This window comes from Anomaloglossus baeobatrachus, chromosome 3 (genome assembly GCF_048569485.1).
Source record: "Anomaloglossus baeobatrachus isolate aAnoBae1 chromosome 3, aAnoBae1.hap1, whole genome shotgun sequence".
NCBI classification, from domain to species: Eukaryota; Metazoa; Chordata; class Amphibia; order Anura; family Aromobatidae; genus Anomaloglossus; species Anomaloglossus baeobatrachus.
The window spans coordinates 311,279,189-311,300,240 of NC_134355.1; the positions used below are offsets into that span (position 1 = coordinate 311,279,189).

The window sequence follows — 21,052 nt, forward strand, 5'->3', positions numbered from 1 at the left end:
AAAAAAAAAAAAAAGTGCATTTTGATTTTGTGTTCAGTTGAACCACGTCCGCCGTTTTTTTAAAGAATTTGGTGCAACAAAACCTCAGAAAATACCACAAAAACACAAATAAAAAGAAAAGTGACTACAATAAATCGTAAAATTAGCGCACACAGACCAATGCTAGTCAATATGCAAAGGCACAAGAGCATGCATGTTACACGCATGTCTACTTTACACACAAGAAGAGAGCATGCAATTGCAGAGAGCTCCTAGAACCGTAAGTGTTACAAATGAGTGTACATGGACCAAGTCAAGTCAAGTTCATGGCCAAATAATTTCAATGCTCGTCTGACCCCGGACACAAGGTCCTGTGTTGTACGGCGTTATAAAGGTTCAAGAGATTCTACTCTACGGCTTCAATGTCATACAGAAGTATTTAAAGAGACTGTCACCAGGTTTTGGCTCCCCCATCTGAGAGCAGCATAATGTAGAGGTAGAGATCCTGTTCTAACGATGTGTCACTTACTGAGCTGTTTGCTGTCATTTTGATAAAATCAATGTTTTCTCTGCTGTGGATCTAGTAGTCATACAGAGCTCATGAATATGCTGGACTACCTGGCAGCATGCCAAGTAGTTTTGTAATGGTAATCTCTTGCTAATTAAACAGTGATTTCATAAAAGCTACACTATGCAGCTAAGTAGGTGACACACTGCTGCAATCAGGGTCTCTTATCTCTATATTATGCTGCTCTCTGATTAGGTAGCAAAAACCTAGTGACAGAGTCCCTTTAATCATATATGTTGCTACCTGGTGCATTTTTTATAAAATCACTGTTTTATTTTCTGTAACTCTACCAATTCTCAGAACAATAAGCTCTGTGCCCCCCACCAATAATTTACAGGTGAACAAAGGAATGATCCAGCTTCACGTTTCCATAAAAACATAGCTTTAATGAAAAACTTTTTTACAATACAAAGAATATTTTTCTTGTAATAAAGATAAGCCTCAAAAGTATACCATCTCTGAGTCAGGAAAAATCCAAAGGGTCTTTAAACTGCCCCCACCACTGATTGCCATTTCTCTGCCCATGCACAATGGACACAAAAAACTTCCAATCAGTTGTGGAAGGGCGGTGTATACAGAGCTCAGGAATATGGAGGACTAACCAGCAGTAGCTTTACTGGTCCTCTAGTGGTGAAAATCACTGATAAAATCATGGTTTTATCAAGACTACAGCAAGAAGCCGAATAAGTGACATGGCTGGAATCAGGATCTCAGTCTTTACAGCAAGCAGCTCTCATAGATTCCTTTTAAAGGAAATCTGTCAGCATATATCAGCAGGTTTTTGGTGTGTAATCTGAGAGCAGCATGATGTAAGCATAGAGATCCTGATTACAAGGATGTGTCACTTACTGGGCTGTTTTGCTGTTTAAATACAATCAGTGATTTAATCAGCAGAAAATGATCACACAAGGACAACTGGTCTAGTGCCTACTAGTCCAACCCCATTGGCAGCTCTCCCGACAATCAGGACAGGTTCATATATTTCTATGCAGTGGTCACGCTCGTGTCAGAAGATGCGAGGCCAGTCTGTGCATTGTGATCTGTCCTAGGATGTGTGAAAGAGCCCTAAAGCTGACTATATTCTATAAAAACTTGGCGATACAATTGTATCATACAGTTATGTAAATTATGGTACTGATTACCATTCTGCTCCTGTTTATACCCTCATGGCATACAATCTGACAGCCTGGCATATTTAGTAGAGGCAGATAAGTGCTGACAACTATAGATCCCTTGTATATATTTTAAAGCAGGAAACCAAGACACTTGTGAGGCATTCTGTTTTCTCAATCCTTAAATAGAGCACACGACTTCCTTTGGTTGGAAAACACAATGAAGCTAAAAGTATCTATAGCTTTGAATAATGTCCGAATCACAACCTAAGAAGCGGTTTCTGTTTACAGTATGCAATGGTCACACAGGAATTGCCATCACAGGACGAGGACGCAGGAGCAGTCACTTCTGCTTCCCTACAACAAAAGCAACCATCTGCAAACATAACCTGCACAAAAATAAGGCCACCTATGTCCCAGGTAGCAACTCAATTTTTGCAAACCCCTGAAAACTATTTTCTACTGGTGTCATTCAGTAGGCTTATTAAGGACATTGAATGGGTGCACTCGGTGGCTCAGTGGTTAGCACTGCAGTCTTGGGGTTTTAGGTTCAAATCCCACCAAGGACACCATCTGCAAGGAGTTTGTATGCTCTCCCCGTGTTTGCGTGGGTTTCCTCCGCGTCCTCCGGTTTCCTCCCACACTACAAAGACATACTAATAGGGACTTTAGATTGTGAGCCCCATTGGGGACAGTGGTTCTGATGTATGTAAAGCGCTGCGGAATATGTTAGCGCTATATAACAATAAAGATTTATTTATTTGTATTCAGAGGAAGCATTATGACAAGATTTTTAAGGGCACAATGTCGGGATGTGCTGCAGAATACCAGGAAGATGGAGGTCTGCAGAGACGAGCTGTAGATGTGAAATTATTTTAACACTAAGACCTGTGAGGTACTTAGATCTAAAGGCCCTGTCACACACAGAGATAAATCTGCGGCAGATCTGTGGTTGCAGTGAAATTGTGGACAATCAGTGCCAGGTTTGTGGCTGTGTACAAATGTAACAATATGTCCATGATTTCTCTGCAACCACAGATCTGCCAAAGATTCATCTCTGTGTGTGACGGGGCCTTAAGGCTGGCTAAATGCAGGTGGGGGCTAAATACATTGATTAAATGCACTTTTACAATAACTGCTGATCTGCTATATCAAGCAGACTGTCAGTCGTTAAATAGCCTGTTTAGACATTCTGTGGCCGCACTTTTACGTGAACAATACGATCATTAACTTGATCGTCCTTTACACATAAAATATCATTGTTCTTGGCAGCATGTATTCACAGGAAAATGTGGTGGTGAGAAAGATTATATTTAAAGGGTGTCTGTCACCTTCCAAATGCCAATTAGGCATGGCAGGAAAAACAAAAACAAAAAAAAAACCCGCACGTTTATCAAGTTTTTGCATCATGGTGATTGTAGGAGTTCCTGTATTGTACCCCAGAGATTGCAGCTGAGACCTGGCTCTCATTGCCAGGAGCGGTGCCCGAGCCGCTTCCGGCAGTTTAACCCCCTAAATGCTGTAATCGTGACCGCAGCATTCAAGAGGCAGGGAGAATCACTTACCTCTCCCTGGCGATTGGGTCCCTGTAATGCAATCATAGGGACCCGATCACCAACCTGGCAACCCTTGGTCGGGTTACCAAGCTATGGATTGCCTCACAGACCATGCCGGATGCATGGTGCGTGATAAGTGTCAGTGCTGCAAGTGCACTGCTGACAGATATAATCCACTGCAATGAGCATTGCAGTGGATTATATAAGATGCAGGGGAAAAAAAAAGCAGAAAGAATTGACATACTGCTGATTTTTTCTGCACCAAAATATGCAAGGAAAAAAAGAAGGAACATGTGCACAGCAAGCCAGAATTCTCAGACTTTGCAGAGATGCGCTTATCCTTGTAGTATTGATTAAAAACTGCTAAAAAAAAATGCATGAAGAAACGCAGCATGGGCAAACAGGCTTAAACTCCATAAACATTTAGTCAACGTAGCCCATACAAAAATCAGATTTGGCATATACAGTTTAACCTAATAATAAAAAAAATCTTCTTTTATTCTTTATTTTTCTGCAAATGAGGGTGCATTGGTGCACTTTTGGTGTGGTATATGCCTTAGTGCAACATTAAACTCTATTTGTCTATTAAAACCAGTTCAATGTTTTGACCGACAGTGCTCCATTGGTAAGAGCGAGCTGGAGGAAAGTTCCTGCCCGCCTTTGGTTGCCATTCCAGCGGCTTCAATGAGGAGGATGAAGGGTGTTGAAGTGAACAGACAGCATGTGCACATCATATGGTTGTCCCCTCCCTGAAGTCGCTCACTACACTGCCTGGTGCATTGAGCAGAGACCACGGACAGGCAGGATCCATGCATCAGAGCGAGCCCGTGGCCACATTGTGTGCAAACCTGCACTGTCACAGATTTCAACAGATCACTGTAAATAAAAGTGGATTTTCAGGAAATGCCAAGTTAAACTATACAGTATACACCTACTATGATTTTTGTATAGGCTACGTTCCCCATTGTGAACATTTATGCATTATAATTGGCATACTGTGGATAACAGATTCCCTTTAGGCTTAAAAATGTCACCCTACCAACAAATGTTTTGCTCCTGCATTGGGTGACTGACAGCTTATTTGGATAGACCGATCAGCTGCAATGTAAATGCACCTTAAAGAGTAACTAAACATTTGAGAAATTACTTTCTATGTTATAGGGTCATTCATTTTGAGCAGATCTGTGGGAACCCGGTCCAGAGTCTCCCATCAATCACTCAGAAGACCTCTTAGATAAGTGCAGCTCATGAGACAGGAGTGCGCACAGAGCAGAGCGGAGGCAGTAGAAAGTCACAGTCCTGTCTCCTGATTCGGGCCCTTCTCAAACGTCTTTTGAGCAAGCTATGGGAGTCTCAGGACACACGGCTGCACCAATCTGCTCAGAATCAATGGACCTAAAACAAGCTAGCTCTCAAAAGTTAAAGGGGTAGTCCGAAGACAAAGTCATTTTCAAACTATTTCATTCTTTTCCTTATCTATTTAGAGCCATAGCCTAATCTATTTTCTAATATGTTTGCATTAAAAATTTCCTACTATTCCCTAACTATAGTATTTGGTTTCTATTTTTTTTTCTCTACTTCCTTTTCGATGACTCCTCATTTGAGAATCCCAGTGCATGGGAGCGCTGCTCAAATGTCTAAAGGCGGGGTGAAGGAAGCCAGCACTGATTGGTCGCGGGGCCCACATGTCATAATGTCACGTGGGCCCTCGGAACATGACTTCAGACATCGCTGGAACTGCGGCCACAACGGAGGGGAGTATAGGCTTATTTCTTTTTAAGGGGGCGAACAAGAGGAATGAGTAGGGTTGTCCAAGTAGTAGAGAACCCCTTTTGCTACCTGCAACTGATCAATACTTTGGTTCCTGTATGGTCCACAGTTGGATGATGGCTGGTGACAACAACTCCAACCATTTCCTTAACTTTGTTAAGGACATAGTGGGAGCTGCAGTTTCATGAAATACAAGTGTATTAGCTAGGGGCTAACCTGACATCCCAAGTGATCTCTGTACAAACCTTGGTGATCTAGTCATGTATCGACTGTGGTTTTGGTGACGTATGAGGTAGTCATTTACTGATGATGAATTTGGTAATGTACTCATGTACCGATGGTAATTGTGGTGATGTATTTGTGTTGATAATGTTTCTGGCAATGTAATCGTGTACTGATGGTGGTTCTGGTGATTTATCAATGTAGATGTTGTAATCTTTAATTTATTAAACATGATTCTTGATCACTATAGGTTCATTGTGCTGGGCTAAAAATACAGCCATCTGAATTAAGCCATATTTGTCAGCTGCATAAGTGTTTAACTAACGCCCCTATACATATAGTCACCTGTCAGATCATTCGGCTGGCAGATATCTTACCAGACTCTCCCATATAGAGGCCTGCTCATTTTGCCAAGGGTTATGGTAACCTCTATAAGGCTGTTAGTCAACGCTGCTTTTTTTAAGCGTTTTTTCTAGCAGATTTTAATCAATATACAAGAAAAAAAGCATCCCAGCAAAGTCTGTGAGGATCATCTCCAGTGCTGTGCACACTTTGCAGATTTTTTCCTGCTTTGTATTTTGTGTGTGTTTTTTCTTTTCACTTATTAGAAATTTGTGATGGGGGGGGGGGGGGGTCTCAGACACTTGCCATTACCAATCTAGGGCTAAGTCGCAGCTATGAGCTGCGATTAACCCCTGATATTACCCCGATTGCCACCGTCCCATTGCAATTCGGGAAGAGCCGGGTAAAGTGCTGGGATTGTCGCATCGGATCGATGCGACAATCTTGTGTGGCTGCAGGCTGATCTTTTTAGGCTGGCTCTCTCCAGCCTGAGAATACCAGCCCCCCAGCTGTGGGCTTTATTTAGGCTGAGTATCAAAATTGGGGGGACTGCACGCTGTGTTTTTTTTTTTTTTAAATTATTTATTTAAATAATTAAAAAGCAGCATGGGGTCCCTCTTATTTTGATACACAGCCAAGATAAGCACACAACTGGGGGCTGCAGCCTGTAGCTGTAGGCTTTATCTGTACTGGGTTATTTTTTACTGCACCATAGACCCACAGACTCCAGTGTCGTGGTGGGGGGGGGGGGAAGCAGTGAATATACATGAGGCTAATGAGCGGCACCAGAAGTAGGAGGAGCCGCGGGGGCAGGTACGGATGATCCTAGAATGTATGGGCTCCTTCTGCCATGTTTGTGGGCATGAAAGGCTTGGTTAGTGAGCTTGGCGATGTTTTCTCCCTTCCACTACAATCACACTTCGCCCACCCCCCCATGTGATATGGGCCTGTTGAATGACATCATACCTGGAAGGAGCCCTACACTCTAGCATCTACCGGAGACTGGTAAGTATAGTGCACTTGGTTTACTTATTTTTTTTCTTTCTACCTTTAAAGTACCCGAGTCCCGGATCTAGGTCAATACCGGCCTGACCAGGCCCAGCACTTGGGTACTTTTGAACCCCTGCTGGTCTTGACATCACAGAAAAAAATGCTGCAAAAACGCCACAAACACCACCAAAACTGCAGAGGACTTCCAGGAGACATCCTGCCACAAGATCAGGTTTTGGTCAGGAATACAAAACACTGCAAAAACGTCCTGTGTGAACATGCCCTAGGAGAGCCACTGACATATCTCTGGAGGCTTATCATTTAGAGAATATAAGGATCTTCAGTCCTGAAGGTGACATGCTGGATTCTTATCTCCCCAAACAACATCAGACAGAGGTACCCATATACAGACTGTGGATTGAATCTGTCGATATTGTCGGATTCTTACAATTTTGGTCTAATCTGTATGGGAAGGGTATAGGCACATTCAGGGTATGTGCACAAAATGTCTTTTAGACATCTGCAAAATTCCATGGGTTTTTCAGACAAAATGCTTAAGACACACCAGTGTCTTTTGTGCTAAAATGGTTTTTTTGCTTCTTTTCAGTTGTCTTTTTCAACATCTTTTGAGGACTGTTTTCTAATTAAATTGTATTAAACTAGTGAGCAGCTTACAAGCTTAAAAGAAGCTCAAAAGACTGAGCATATGATCAGGAAGTCATTTTCACGCTGCATAGCCAGTCTTTTCAGAGTTTATTTAGCACTTTTTCAGGTAGATAACAGAGCAGATCCGCCTGAAAAAGATGTGTGGGCACATACCTTAAGGGTATGTGCGCACTAGGCGTTTTTTCACGCTGCGTTTTTATGTGCGTTTTTGTCTCAAAAAACGCACCCGCGGCTAAAAAACGCGGCAAAAACGCATGCGTTTTTGCCGCGATTTGGTGCGTTTTTTGCTGCGTTTTTGCTCACTGCGTTTTTAATCAGTGCACAATGCCATTAAAGATTGTTGATGAAAAAAAAAAAAAAGGTCTGATGTCATTTCCTTCTTCAAAATGTTCATTGTATGCAGGAGAGCAGACAGACAGCTGAAGAACTAGTGTATGCAGGAGAGCAGACAGCAGCTGGAGAACTACAAGGCTCAGCATCCTCCATCCAGGACTGTATGCAGTTTGCCCAAAAAGAAAAAAAAAATGACATAGGCTTCGCCATATTTTTGTATGCTAGCCGGGTACAGCAGGCAGGTACGGGCTGCCCCCAACCCCCAGCTGCCTATTTGTACCCGGCTGGGAACCAAAAATATAGAGAAGCCCTTTTTTTTTTTTAATTATTTCATGAATTTCATGAAATAATTAAAAAAAAAAAAATGACGTGAGCTTCGCCTAATTTTTGAGTCCAGCCGGGTACAACTAGGCAGCTGGGGATTGGAATCCACAGTGCAGGGTGCCCAAGCTTTCTGGGCACCCCCACTGCGAATTGCAGTCCGCAGCCACCCCAGAAAATGGCGCTTTCATAGAAGCGCCATCTTCTGGCGCTGTATCCAACTCTTCTAGCTGCCCTGATGCTGGGTGGCTAGCTAGGTAATAATGGAGTTAGGGCTAGCTGTATATTATCAGCTAGCCCTAAGCCCGAAATTCATGGTGTCACGCCAATATTAGACATGGCCACCATGAATTTCTAGTAATGATAAAAAAAAAAAAACCACAACACACAGAAAAATATTTTTATTTGAAATAAAAACACAACACAATTAGTGACTCCATCTTTATTGAAATAAACTCCCCTCCGCAGTAATCCTGGGTTAGGGTCCCGCGCCGTCCAATCAGGATCCAATATCATCTGATCGGTTTGCTGGAAGGCAAAGCGATCAGATGATGTCAGGTTAAACTACGTGAATCACATCACACAACAGCTGATTGTATAAAAGCCGATTATACAATCAGCTGATGCATCAGTAGAAAAAAAAAAAATAATACTCACTTATGTGCTGTGCTGATTACCGGCAGCTCCTGGAGCGATCGATTGGACAGGAGTCTGATCCCGTCCGATCGCTGCAAGAGCTGCCGGTAATCAGCTGATGAAGTCTCCTGACGGCAGGATCAGCTGATAGCCGGCCGGGCGCGAAAAAGCCGGCGAGACTACGATCAGCTGATGCGTCAGGTGACTGCATCAGGTGACTGCATCAGGTGACTGCATCAGGTGACTGCATCAGGTGACTGCATCAGGTGACTGCATCAGGTGACTGCATCAGGTGATCCACCGCCAGGTCCTGCAAGCAAGGTCCTTCCCCGGGGAGACTGCACACAGCCGGAGCGGCGGGACCGAGACAGGGGCTGGAAGCGGGCATGGCACCGGGACTCTGCAGACAGGTGAGTATATATGACATTTTTTTTTTTTCTACTGTTCACTTTGGTTTTCGCCGCTGCCTCCACCTCCCGCCCAGACATGACGCCGCACGGAGCTGACATGCACAGGACGGGAGGTGGACGCAGCGGTGACGGTACCGGGAGGATTCATGCTTCTGTGTTTACCAACAGAAGGAATCCTCTTCCTGTACACGTCACTATACGGCCCATCCCTTGCGTTTATAGCTGCGTTTTTACTCATAGAAACGCGGCTATATGCGTTTTTCATTGCGTTGTTGAACATCTCATTGAACTCAATGGGTGAAAAACGCAGTGAAAAACGCAGAAATAATTGACATGCTGCATTTTTGTGGTCACCACAAAAACGCAGCTACAAAAAAAACGCTGTGTGAGGACAGCACTTCTGAAAACCCATAGACATTGCTGGGGAAGCAATGTCACTGCGTTTTCAGCACAAAAACGCGGTAAAAAACGCCGCTAAAAACGCGGCAAAAACGCCTAGTGTGCACAAGGCCTAAGTCTGACTTACCAGTAAGGGTGCGACATGTTAGGCCCTGTGCGCACGCTGCGGTTTTTTTGCCGCGGTTTTGCTGCGCGAATTGCTGCAGAAAACGTTCCTAACCTTTCTGCAGTCATTCCCGAGCAAAACCTATGGTAAAAAAAAAATAAAATGCTGTGCGCACACTGCGGTTTTTTTCCCCTACAGGTTTTGCTGCAGATTTTCTGCAGCAAAAAGGATGAGCATGTTACTTCTTTTCTGCAGGTACCTATGGTTTTTGCCATAGATAATTGTAAAAAACCGCAGGGACCAACCCGTGGAAAAACCGCGGCAAAAACGTGTGCACGGTTTTACCGTGTTTTTTGCCGCGGGTGCAGTATTCTGCCAGAGGATGCAGATTTTTCAGAAGAAAAGTCCATTTTATAGTGTGTACATAGCCTTAGAGTGCCTAAAAGGGGGCTTTACACGCTACGACATCGCTAATGCGAACTCGTTGGGGTCACGGAATTTGTGACGCACATCCGGTCGCTTTAGCGATGCCGTTGCGTGTGACACCGATGAGCGTTTTTGCATCGTTGCAAAAACTTGCAAAATCGCTCATCGGTGACATGGGGGGGTCCATTCTCAAAAATCGTTACTGCAGCAGTAACGAGGTTGTTCCTCGTTCCTGCGGCAGCACACATCGCTCCATGTGACACCGCAGGAATGAGGAAGCTCTCCTTACCTGCCTCCCGGCCGCTATGCGGAAGGAAGGAGGTGGGCGGGATGTTACGTCCCGCTCAGCTCCGCCCCTCCGCTATTGGGCGGGCGCTCAGTGACGTCACTGTGACGCCGCACGGACCGCCCCCTTAGAAAGGAGGCGGTTCGCCGGTCACAGCGACGTCGCCGGGCAGGTAAGTAGTGTGACGGGTCTGGGCGATGTTGTGCGGCACTGGCAGCGATTTGCCCGTGTCGCGCAACAGATGGAGGCGGGTACCCACACTAGCGATATCGGGACCGATATCGCAGTGTGTAAAGCCCGCTTAAGGCAGCATGAACACCAAATACACCCCTGTAAACATCCGGCTACCTCCAGAATTTCTATCGATTAGTGTGTGTGTTGAATATTGGACTCACACCGATCTGACACATAGGGATAGATCATCTAACTTTAAGTTGACCATACACCTTCGCATATCTGCTGCCTGAACACTTTACCCAACAGCTTATTCATACTGACACCCCAATTCATCTTATGTTCAGCCAACTGTGTATATGTTCTAAAATTTTTGTTCCCACTGCAACATCTACTGAGCGAACGCTAGCCAATAATCTAATACACATTAGATGGTCAGCTGGTGCGATCAAAACAATACACATAGAATCATAAATTAGATGAACGTCACCTGAACCCACTGACCATCTAATCTGATTAGGGATGATCTATCAAACCCCTTACAGCAGATTTTGAGTGAGAGAAGGGTTGGGCATGTTGACTTTAAATATGTCCAATCCTCTATCAATAGCCACCGCAAGAACAGCAGCTTACTCCACTGTCTCCATTGATTTGACACTGAATGTTGTCACAATTGACAGTCTGCAATCACATAGATTGACTACAGTCTTCTACCCAAAGCCTGGACAACCCCTTTAAGAGAGTCTTCGGGTATGTGCGCACGTTGCTTTTTACCTGCTTTTTTGCTGCTTTTTCTTCTGCGCTGTTTAATGCCAAAATGGATGTGTTCTTCTATTCAAGCAAAGTCTATGGGAATTTGGGTTTCTTGTTCACACTATGTTGTTCAAAATGCTGCCTTTTTGAGGCAGAACTTTGGTCAAAAACTCAGCTTTGCAGTGCAAAACCCAAATGGCAAAAACAATTAACATGTTGCTTCTTTGAAAAGCTGAGTTTTTGACCAAAGTTCTGCCTCAAAAAGGCAGCATTTTGAACAACATAGTGTGAACAAGAAACCCAAATTCCCATAGACTTTGCTTGAATAGAAGAACACATCCATTTTGGCATTAAACAGCGCAGAAGAAAAAGCAGCAAAAAAGCAGGTAAAAAGCAACGTGCGCACATACCCTTCTGCCTGCAAGATGCACTATAATATAAATTATAACATTTCATATGAGATTATTTCCAGTGAGAAAATGTCATGATACAGAGACTGGGAGTCATTTTATCTTTCTTAGCAGCTGAACTTTACTATTTACACAATCATTTCTAGAACTATTTTCCCACCCTAATTATGTGTTTCATAACAGAATTTGCATTATGTGTTGGTAGAAACAAATCAGATCAGTCAGAAAACCAGTCTGCAGAGTATCTCAGACAGTGACTAACAAAGGATCTAAACCATAAATATGACTCTATAATTAGTAATGTGTCCATGAAACCAACAGTCACTACATACGTACCTGGGTGCCATGTGTGTCTGCCATGGCTGCTCTTCATCATGTGAAACACATCTGTATGCACTGTGTCCTGTCAGCTACATGATTCATTGTATGAAAAGGCTACACTACCTCAGTAGTAAGATTATGGATGGTTAGCACATGGATGGTGTGCAGAATTATTAGGCAAATGAGTATTTTGATCACATGATCATTTTTATACATGTCGTCCTACTCCAAGCTGTATAGGCTTGAGAGACAACTACCAATTAGGCTAAGTTCACATTTCCGCTAAAATCTATCAGTCACAATCCGCTGCTCTTGTAAACAGCGGAATCCGTTTAGCGGATTCCGCTGCTCCCATAGACTTGTATGAGCAGCGGATTGTGACTGATGATGCTGCGTTGCACCCTCCGCCCGACTGATCAGTCGTGGAACGACTGACCGCCGGGCGGGGGGAACGCAGCATGTAACGTTTTTTGAGCAGCGCGATCCGTCGGATTTCGCTGCGCATGCTCTCTGGCTCCCTGCACACGTCACCAGCTTTGGTTGGTTACCCGATATTTACCCTGGTTACGGTGCAAGGAGCCAGCGCTAAGCGGTGTAGGCCCGTAACCAAGGTAAATATCGGGTAACCAAGGTAAACATCGGGTGCTTTGCTGTTACCCGATATTTAGGCTGGTTACGTGTGCAGGGAGGCCGACACTTCCCCGCTCGGCCCCGCCCCCTCCCGCACTCCGCACATGTATGTACACACACACACACACACACACACACACACACACACACACCTGTCCCCAGCCATGCAGACAAGCACTGACACCCTCGTCTGGCCCCGCCCCCTGCTCGGCTCCGCCCCCTCCCGCACTTTGCATGTGCACACACATACATACATACATACACTCACTCACTCACAGATACACTCACCTGTCCCCAGCCATGCAGACCGCAGCACTTCCACTGACATCCTCAGCGCCTGGCCCCGCCCCCCGCTCGGCTCTGCCCCCGAACTCCGCCCCCCCGCACACAACGGAATCCGACAAAGAATTCTGTTCTTTGTCATCCGTTGTACAGCGTTGAACAGCGCATCAGTCACATGCGTCAAGCGACGCATGTGACTGATACAAATCAACGGAAATGTGAACTTAGCCTTAAGTAAATCAGGTGATGTGCATCTCTGTAATGAGGAGGGGTGCGGTGTAATGACATCAACACCCTATATAAGGTGTGCTTAATTAGGCAACTTCCTTTCCTTTGGCAAAATGGGTCAGAAGGGAGATTTGGAGGGGTCTGAAAAGTCCCAAATTGTGAGATGTCTTGCAGAGGGATGCAGCAGTCTTGAAACTGTCAAACTTTTGAAGCGTGGTTACGAAACAATCAAGCATTTCATGGCAAATAGCCAACAGGGTTGCAAGAAGTGTGTTTTGCAAAAAAGGCGCAAAATAACCGCCCATGAATTGAGGAAAATCAAGCGTGAAGCTGCCAAGATGCCATTTGCCATCAGCTTGGCCATATTTCAGAGCTGCAATGATACTGGAGTATCAAAAAACACAAGGTGTGCCATACTCAGAAACATGGCCAAGGAAAGGAAGGCTGAAAAACGACCACCTTTGAACAAGAAACATAAAACGTCAAGACTGGGCCAATAAATATCTTAAGACTGATTTTTCAAAGGTTTTAAGGACTGATGAAATGAGAGTGACTCTTGATGGGCCAAATGGATGGGCCAGAGGCTGGATCAGTAAAGGGCAGAGAGCTCCACTCCGACTCAAGACGCCAGCAAGGTGGAGGTGGGGTACTGGTATGGGTTGGTATCATCAAAGATGAACTTTGTGAGACCTTTTCGGGTTGAGAATGGAGTGAAGCTCAACTCCCAGACCTACTGTCAGTTTCTGGAAGACAACTTCTTCAAGCAGTGGTGCAGGAAGAAGTCGGTATCGTTCAAGAAAAACATGATTTTTCACTCAGAACAATGCTCAAACACATGCATCCAACAACTCCACAGTGTGGCAAGCCAGTAAAGGTCTAAAAGATGAAAAAATAATGACATGGCCCCCTTGTTCACCTGATCTGAACCACATAGAGAACCTGTAGTACCTCATAAAATGTGAGATCTACAGGGAGGGAAAACAGTACACCTCTCGGAACAGTGTCTGGGAGGCTGTGGTGGCTGCTGCACGCAATGTTGATCGTAAACAGATCAAGCAACTGACAGAATCTATGGATGGTAGGCTGTTGAGCGTCATCATAAAGAAAGGTGGCTATATTGGTCAATTTTTGGGGTTTTGGTTTTTGCATTTCAGAAATGTTTATTTATAAATTTTGTGCAGTTATATTGGTTTACCTGGTGAAAATAAACAAGTGAGATGGGAATATATTTGGGTTTTATTAAGTTGCCTAATAATTCTGCACAGTAATAGTTACCTGCACAAACAGATATCCTCCTAAGATATCCAAATCTAAAAAAACCCTCTCCAACTTCCAAAAACATTAAGCTTTGATATTTATGAGTCTTTTGGGTTGATTGAGAACATAGTTGTTGATCAATAATAAAAAAATCCTCTAAAATACAACTTGCCTAATAATTCTGCACACAGTGTATAGTGCATTAGCATTACACAGCTAACGTATAAAAATAAGGGTAAAATTAAAAGGGGTTGTCTCAGCTACTTAAATAGTTAAAAATTACCAAGTGCTTGTAAAATGAAACAACTGAATTGTAGTGGTTATTAAAAATCTTCTCCATTCTCAAAAACAAAAGGATTTTTAATGTTATAGTTTACTGGCCACGTCTGCAGCCTGTGATAGTGGCAGGTTTTATAAGTAAGGAGTGTAGACTTGCAAGCGCTACTCTGAACCTGGCCATGTAGCTGGATCCAGCCGTACTCTGTACTCCTTTGATGCTGCTCTGCTGGCAACATTCACGAGCACACATTTCAGAGCAGCTCCATAACCATGCTATTGGTCTGAACAGTCAATCTTCAGGAGCTTAACATAAGGAGTGGTGCGCTCCTTAAAAAAGAAGATTACAGCAACCTTTTAAGTACATGGTTGAGCTAAATCCAATAGAGATCAGAACTAGTGATGAGCGAGCACTACCATGCTCACGTGCTTGGTACTCGTAACAAGCAGCTGGTACTCGAGTCCATTTGAGTATCCAAGTACAACGGAAATCAATGGGAAATTCAAGCAAAATGGTTGAGTTCCCCCATTGACTTCCATTATGCTCAGTAAGCAAGTTGAGCCTGTTGGAGCGTCCAACTGCTCGTTACGAGTTCTGAGGACCAGAGCATGGTGGTAGTCGCCCATCACTAATCAGAACACATTAACATGCTTAATCAATGGATGGGGGTCCTGTGGATTTTTTGGAAAGATTTACTTGCATCTTCCATACCAAGCTCTAATCCTTTTATACAAGAGGAAGACACTGCAGGACACGTCACTGGTTTTTGGGCCTTTTTGGTCATTCCTGAGAGCTAGGTCGTTTTTGCATCACTTTTGGGCTCTCTTCTGGTCATGTTTTTCTACACTTAACAATGAAGAAACCATTAGTGGTTTCTGGAAGAAAAAAAATGTTCAAAAAGACGCTGAGGCATCTTTGAGCCTTTCAATTCTCTTGTATTATAAAGTAGCAGAAAACATGTAAAAAAAAATGTCAGGTCACAGTATTTACAAGCTTGATATATTTGAACTCTGAAGTGGTGAAAAGATGCTCAAAAGCCTGAACGTCGTGTGGACAGACCCTAAAGGCCGCTTTACACGCTAAAACATTGCTAAAGCGATGTCGTTGGGGTCACGGAATTTGTGACGCACATCTGGCCGCTTTAGCGATGTCGTTGCGTGTGACACCTATGAGCGATTTTGAATTGTCGCAAAAACGTTCAAAATCGTTAATCGGTGACATGCCCTCCTATTCCCAATTATCGTTGCTGCTGCGTGTACGATGTTGTTCGTCTTTCCTGCGGCAGCACATATCGCTATGTGTGACACCGCAGGAACGAGGAACCTCACCTTACCTGCGGCCGCCGGCAATGAGGAAGGAAGGAGGTGGGCGGGATGTTACGTCCCGCTCATCTCCGCCCCCTCCGCTTCTATTGGGCGGCCGCTTAGTGACGTCGCTGTGACGCCGAACGAACCGCCCCCTTAGAAAGGAGGTAGTTCGCCAGTCACAGCGACGTCGCTAGGCAAGTAAGTAGTGTGACGGGTCCGAGTGATGTTGTACGCCACGGACAGCGATTTGCCCGTGACGCACAAACGATGGGGGCGGGTACACACGCTAGCGAGATCGCAGCATGTAAAGCGGCCTTAAGGCTGCATACAAATGTCTATTTCATTCATACTGAAACACCATATACTGCAAGGTAAGGAAAGCAAGCGGATCATATAAAGCTGAGGATCCACAGCCGAATTCCCGAACTAAAATGCAAAAGGCGAACGTTCAAATTCCAAGTGACACAAGCAGATTTTGATGGGAGTTTTCCAATGTATCTCAAACTCCCATCTTCAAGGATCCCTATGGAGCTGTAAGGGTACCTTCACACTTTAGCGATGCAGCAGCGATCCGACCAGCGATCTGACCTGGTCAGGATCGCTGCTGCATCGCTACATGGTCGCTGGTGAGCTGTCAAACAGGCAGATCTCACCAGCGACCAGTGACCAGCCCCCAGCCAGCAGCGACGTGCAAGCGACGCTGCGCTTGCACGGAGCCGGCGTCTGGACGCTGCGGACACTGGTAACTAAGGTAAACATCGGGTATGGTTACCCGATGTTTACATTAGTTACCAGCGCACACCGCTTAGCTTAGCGCTGGCTCCTTGCTCTCCTAGCTACAGTACACATCGGGTTAATTAACCCGATGTGTAATGCAGCTACATGTGCAGAGAGCAGGGAGCCGCGCACACTGCTTAGCGCTGGCTCCTTGCTCTCCTAGCTACAGTACACATCGGGTTAATTAACCCGATGTGTACAGCAGCTACATGTGCAGGGAGCCGGCAGCACAGGCAGCGTGAGAGCTGCGGAGGCTGGTAACTAAGGTAAATATCGGGTAACCACCTTGGTTACCCGATGTTTATCTTGGTTACAGCTTACCGCAGCTGCCAGATGCCGGCTCCTGCTCCCTGCTCGCTTCATTTGTTGCTCTCTCGCTGTCACACACAGCGATCTGTGTGTCACAGTGGGAGAGCAGCAATAAAAAAACGAACCAGGGCTGTGTGTAACGAGCAGCGATCTCACAGCAGGGGCCAGATCGCTGCTCAGTGTCACACACAGCGAGATAGCTAATGAGGTCACTGCTGCGTCACAAAAAGCGTGACTCAGCAGCCATCTCGGCAGCGAGCTCGCTGTGTGTGAAGCACCCCTAAGATACTGTCATTAAACACACGGTTGGGCTGGGAATCGAGCTTATAAAACAGGCGTAAAAAAGGACTTGTCATAGGTTAGACCAAATCTGGCCTGCCTCATTCTACCTTCAGGTTTGTCTGTTTTGATACATTTTTGAGGCCAAAGCCAAGAATGAATAAGTGGAAGATACGGTACTTGTAATGAAAAGAATGGAACGTCTCTTTCTGAATCCATTTTTACCTTTTAAAAAGCACAAAGTGATTAAAAAGTTGGCCCCTTCACCCCCACCCACTTTACGTTTTAGGTTTTCGGCCATGTCTTCCAAGAGCCATAACTATATTTTTCCGTCAATCTTGCCATGTGAGGGCTTATTTTTGCTGGATGAATTGTACTTTTGAATGAAACCATGAGTTTTACCATATAGTGTATTGGAAAAAGACAAAAATTACAAGTGTCTTGAAAAAAAGAGCACTTGCACATTAGTTTTTTGGGTTTTTTATTCACCATGTTCACAATATGGTAAAACTGATGTATTGGTGTGATGTCTCAGGTCAGTACGAGTTCATAGATACCAAACATGAATAGTTTTACTTTTATTTAAGTGGTTCAAAATTCAGATGTTTATCCAAAAAAATGAGTAGCGCCTTTGTCGCCATTTTCCAAGACCTATAGCATTCTCATTTGTCGAGATCTGGGGCTCAGTAATGGCTTATTTTTTGCATCTTGAGATGACTTTTTTTTCATACTATTTTTGGGAAGATGTAATGTTTTGATCGCCTGTTATTGCATTTTAATGCAATGTTGCGGCGATCAGGAGAAATACTATGTTCATGTGAGTACTGGACGCTCTACCGACATTCACAGTAAGCGAGTCATGGCGCCGACAGGGGTCATCAGATGACCCCGCACTGTCATGGCAACACACTGGCACCCCGTGATCATGTCATGGAGCCGCCGGGGAACAGCGTGGTCCCCACCAAGCACCTTTGATCGTGCTGTCAGAGTTTGACAGCGTAATCTAAGGGGTTAACAGGTGCCTGTTAGCCACATGTCTGCTGTTCAGATCAGCAGACATGTGCGAGGATTACCGCAGTAATGGGGGGAGGCGACCTAAGACGTACATATACGTCCTAGGTCGTGACGGGGTTAATCAGTAGATCTTGGAATAATAATTTCCACAACTGGATGAGTTTAAAAAAAATTGTCCCTGTGGTGAGATAATCTTATATATGTGTCCCTGCTACGTACTGTGTTGTGGCCGGCGAGGACGCAAACAGTATACCGATAGCACAGTACGTGATCACAAATTATTTCTTGGAGGTAAAACATTTTCTAAAAACAGGGAAATGTTTTACCTCACAAAAGAATCAGCTGTGATCCCATGCTGTAGTGTCTCCTGAGAATTTCATGACGTTTTTACCTCAGTATTTGTAGCCAAAACCAGGAGTGGGTGAATAATACAGAAGAGGTGAACGTGTTTCTATTATACTTTTCTTCTAACTATGCTGGTTTTGGCTACAAATACTGAGGTAAAAAAAAAAAACCAAAAAAAAAAAACAAAAAAAAAAAACTTACTAAATGGTTTTGGCCTTACAGATACTGAGGTAACCACTCCCCAAATACTCGATGTGTGCACATGGCCTCGCGCACTTGTCCCGCAGGTTTACCGCAACAAAAATGCTCGAATCCCGCAGCAATGAATAGCTGTGGATTCCGGGGAGCAGCTGTGGACAAACTTGCGGCAAAGTCCGCGGGTACATTGTCCCGTGGGCACATAGCCTTATTGTCTGCAGCGCTGACGTCACGTGAACAGTGCTACTGCCAATACAGATGCTCAGTCGCTGATCTTATGGATTGGCTGCAGCGCTGTTGAAAAGATGTTGCAGACAATAACAGACACCAGACGTAGAAACTCAGCATTGGACCAGGGGAGGATGAGTAAAGCAGTTTCTTTGTTAAACAAACTGCAGCCAGGTACAGGGTGTTCTAAATTTGGGAAACCCCTTTAATGGAAATGATGGATTTCTGTTTCTGAAAACCTTACAAATAATAGGTCAGTGAAGTGCTTTTATCTCGGCTACCTAGAATAATGCCACCTGCTGAGCTCTTCTAGCCATCAGACAGCAATGTAACACTTCTATTCTAATTCAATCATCAACTTTTTTGGTCGAGCCATGTACACACAGAGGATTGTTGAGCCTTGAAGAAAAAAAACTGCTTGAAAGCCGGCTTCTTATTCCTTTCTACTGTAGTCACTTGATTGGTCATAGGTTTGTTCTTTGATGACTCCATAAGATATCGGGCGTCTTCTACACAGCTCTTGGGATTTTTTACTGACTATTACTATACAGTGCAGAGCGACTTCAGAGGAGAACGGACGGGTCAGCTGTTAGCACACTGCCTTTTGTAGGACCCTGAAGTGGTTAGAAGACGTGAAAAACCTGAACACAGGAACAGCAAGTCGTCTTATAGAAATGCATATGGTCAGTCCTTCCTGTGCTGGAAAAACAGGTTGTGTGTGCACAGGTCCTAGGTGAGCGGTTTTTTAAGCCGGTTTCACTAGAAAACTAGTTGGTTTTGGCTACCACAAAGACCCCGTCTGTACAGAGCCCCCTCTGCTGCCATTAGGCATCGTGTCCACAAGACTTCATTTATTATGGGGCCATGAAACAAATAACGAATGGGGTGACGTCTACACCTCAGGTCAATATAATATATATATATATATATATATATATATATAGGGTCTACGAAACGTCATCATTTACTATAGGGCCACGAAAAATAAATAACGACTGGGGTGGCATTTACATCTCAGGTCGTGTGTGTGTGTGTGTGTGTGTGTGTGTGTGTGTGTGTGTGTGTGTGTGTGTATGTATGTATGTATGTATGTATATGTGTATATATATATATATATATATATATATATATATATATATACATACACATACATACATACATACATACATACATATATACACACACACACACACACAGTGTCTACGAAACATCATTTGCTATGGGGCCATGAAAAATAAATAACGACTAGGGCAACGTCTACATCCCAGGTCATACACACACACACCCATGCTATATGTATGTAAGGACACACACCAGGAAACTTTCACAAGGATCCGGACATTAGAACAAGCATCTGCTGTGGTGGGGTCAGATAGCCCCCAGTGCTGTCACCCAGCTTTCCTACAGCCCTGCATGGGAGATCTATGTACTATGCATGTGTTCTTTGCCTCATTGCATACACCCATTAGGCAGTAGGGGGAGCTTATTGCTTTCACCCAACTGTCCCAGGAACAGATATAACTTAGGAAGAAACATTTCAGTCCGGAGCGCACAGGTAGGACTCACCCGGGGTCTCCGCCAGCAGCAGTGCAGGGGCTGTGAGCCAGAGCAGGGGCAGCAGTGCGCTCACCGGCCAGCACGGCGCGGCCATGTCCAGGTCCTGTCCGCTTCACCTGGTGAGGAGTTTCCAGCAGGCTGTCACCACAGGCAATGTCTGCACAGGGAGCACCGGCCTCTCCATTCAGGGGGCTCCACATGCGTCCCGTGCGCCGAGTGTGTGATCTTTACTTCACTCCGACTGCCAGCAGCCCCTGCTCCTCCCCGCCCGCACTGTGCACGGAGCGCTGCCCCCTGCTGGCCACATCGCCTCACTGACACACAGGGCTGAACACTGAGCGAATACTGTATACGGAATATTATTCTACGTACTAAATGAATGCTATACATACTCAGCCAAAGTCTGACTAAAGACATAACTATGTGTGCGCAAGTATCATGCTACATTCTAGCTCGGGGGTGGGAAACCTTTTTTCTGCCGGGGGCGCACAAAAATTATCATTTTGAAAATTTCTGCCGTTATTCGGGGGCGGCATAAAACTATCAGTTTGAAAATGACCCCTCTATGTTTGGTCAAATAACTC

At 44.7% G+C, this 21,052-nt stretch overlaps 1 protein-coding gene across 1 annotated transcript in view; it reads right to left on the reverse strand.

The window, feature by feature from the left end:
- The window catches only part of DCBLD1 (discoidin, CUB and LCCL domain containing 1), a 112,323-nt gene extending 91,624 nt beyond the window's left edge, over positions 1 to 20,699 (reverse strand). Inside the window, exon 1 of the mRNA XM_075340022.1 lies at positions 20,478 to 20,699. Within this exon, the coding sequence (XP_075196137.1) occupies positions 20,478 to 20,562 (85 nt within the window). The 5' untranslated portion in view covers positions 20,563 to 20,699. The remainder of the gene's footprint in view (positions 1 to 20,477) is intronic.
- Between the last annotated feature and the right edge of the window lie 353 nt (positions 20,700 to 21,052).